At 26.5% G+C, this 1343-nt stretch overlaps 1 protein-coding gene across 1 annotated transcript; it reads left to right on the top strand.

The window, feature by feature from the left end:
* Positions 1-294: 294 nt before the first annotated feature.
* On the top strand, positions 295-1313 carry LOC100571790 (serine palmitoyltransferase 2). Its single transcript, XM_029490313.1, has 3 exons — positions 295-462; positions 521-675; positions 747-1313. Exons 1-3 carry the CDS (start codon positions 370-372, stop codon positions 1156-1158), a joined length of 660 nt encoding a protein of 219 aa, XP_029346173.1. The 5' UTR covers positions 295-369; the 3' UTR covers positions 1159-1313.
* Positions 1314-1343: the final 30 nt, after the last annotated feature.

Genomic DNA, 1343 nt, shown 5'->3' with positions numbered 1-1343 from the left:
AAAAGGTAATACTCTTGTAAAATGTATGTATAATTTTAAAATTATTTAACTCTGATTTTAACCTTTTAAAATAAAATAATTTAAATAAATTAGGAAAGTAGTACTTACAAATTACAAGAAAAACAAATAGTAAAACAGTCCCACATTATTTGAGTTGTGAGCATTTATAATAAAAGATAATTTCTCAATTATATTGAATGTTTTCAAAAAAATTAAAATGTATACGCTCTTAGCTATTTTAACTCATTATTTTATAATAATATTTAATTGACTATTTTTAGTAATATAATTTTTTTATTTCAGAAAATAACTCATGATAATCTTGATGTGGAAGAATCATATGAAAAAATTCCTTTATATACATCAGTTATGGCATGTTTGGGATTTTATTTTTTGATTTTTATTGGATTGATAAATCATATTGTTTTTACTCCCAAAGTAGCTACTGAAAAAAATCGCAAGGTATAAAATGAATGAATTTACATATTTTATATTAATTACTATTCAATAATACATTTAGGGATATCCACCACTGTACAATAAATTTGATAGTATATTTTTGAGGTATGTATTTCGGCGTGTTAAAGACATTTTTAATCGAGTAGTTTGTGGTGTACCAGGTGCAAAGATTGATATCATTGATAGAGTTACTCATGATAGTTGTTGGTCATTTGAGTAAGAATATTTTATTATTATTTATTACTACTATTGTTTTATTCAGTAATACAATTTTAAACATGTTGCAGGCTTCTGGACACAAAATCTACTTTTCTAAATTTAGGTTCATATAATTATTTAGGGTTTGCTCAAAGTGAAGGTCCATGTGCAGATGATACTAAAGACATAATAAAGAAATATGGTTGGGCAGTCGGTAGTTCACGTCAGGAACTCGGAACTAACAATCTTCATCTAGAGCTCGAACAACTAACAGCTGCATTCTTAGGTGTTGATGATGCTATAGTATTTGGTATGGGATTTGCTACTAATGCTCTGAATTTACCTTCCATCATAAATTCTGAATGCTTAGTACTAAGTGATGAATATAATCATGCGTCTGTTATTTTGGGTATACGACTGTCAGGAGCCACATCTGTAGTATATAAGCATAATGGTAATGGTTTATTAAATATTTATAAAACAAATAATTTAAGTTCATAATAGAGATGTTACGAACTGTTAGATTTTCGAATCGAACCAAATACCTAATAGTTTGGTTCGATAATCGAAACAGAGAAATAAAAATAAAAGTCAGTTCTATAAGGTTTCTATTAGGTATCAATAATTTAAAATCTTTAGTCAATAATTCTGTGGTATGGTGGCTAAATTATAAATAAATATTAAAT

Source organism: Acyrthosiphon pisum, chromosome A2 (genome assembly GCF_005508785.2).
Source record: "Acyrthosiphon pisum isolate AL4f chromosome A2, pea_aphid_22Mar2018_4r6ur, whole genome shotgun sequence".
Lineage (NCBI taxonomy): Eukaryota > Metazoa > Arthropoda > Insecta > Hemiptera > Aphididae > Acyrthosiphon > Acyrthosiphon pisum.
Note: the sequence above shows the minus strand (reverse complement) of the source record. Positions and strands in the feature narration are given on the sequence as shown.

Bases quoted from the DNA above. Each gene is read 5' to 3' on its own strand.
- LOC100571790 (XM_029490313.1), top strand. From the start codon at position 370: ATGGCATGTTTGGGATTTTATTTTTTGATTTTTATTGGATTGATAAAT. The intron at 463-520 runs GTATAAAATGAA...TAATACATTTAG, and splicing joins CTACTGAAAAAAATCGCAAG to GGATATCCACCACTGTACAA. The intron at 676-746 runs GTAAGAATATTT...AACATGTTGCAG, and splicing joins GATAGTTGTTGGTCATTTGA to GCTTCTGGACACAAAATCTA.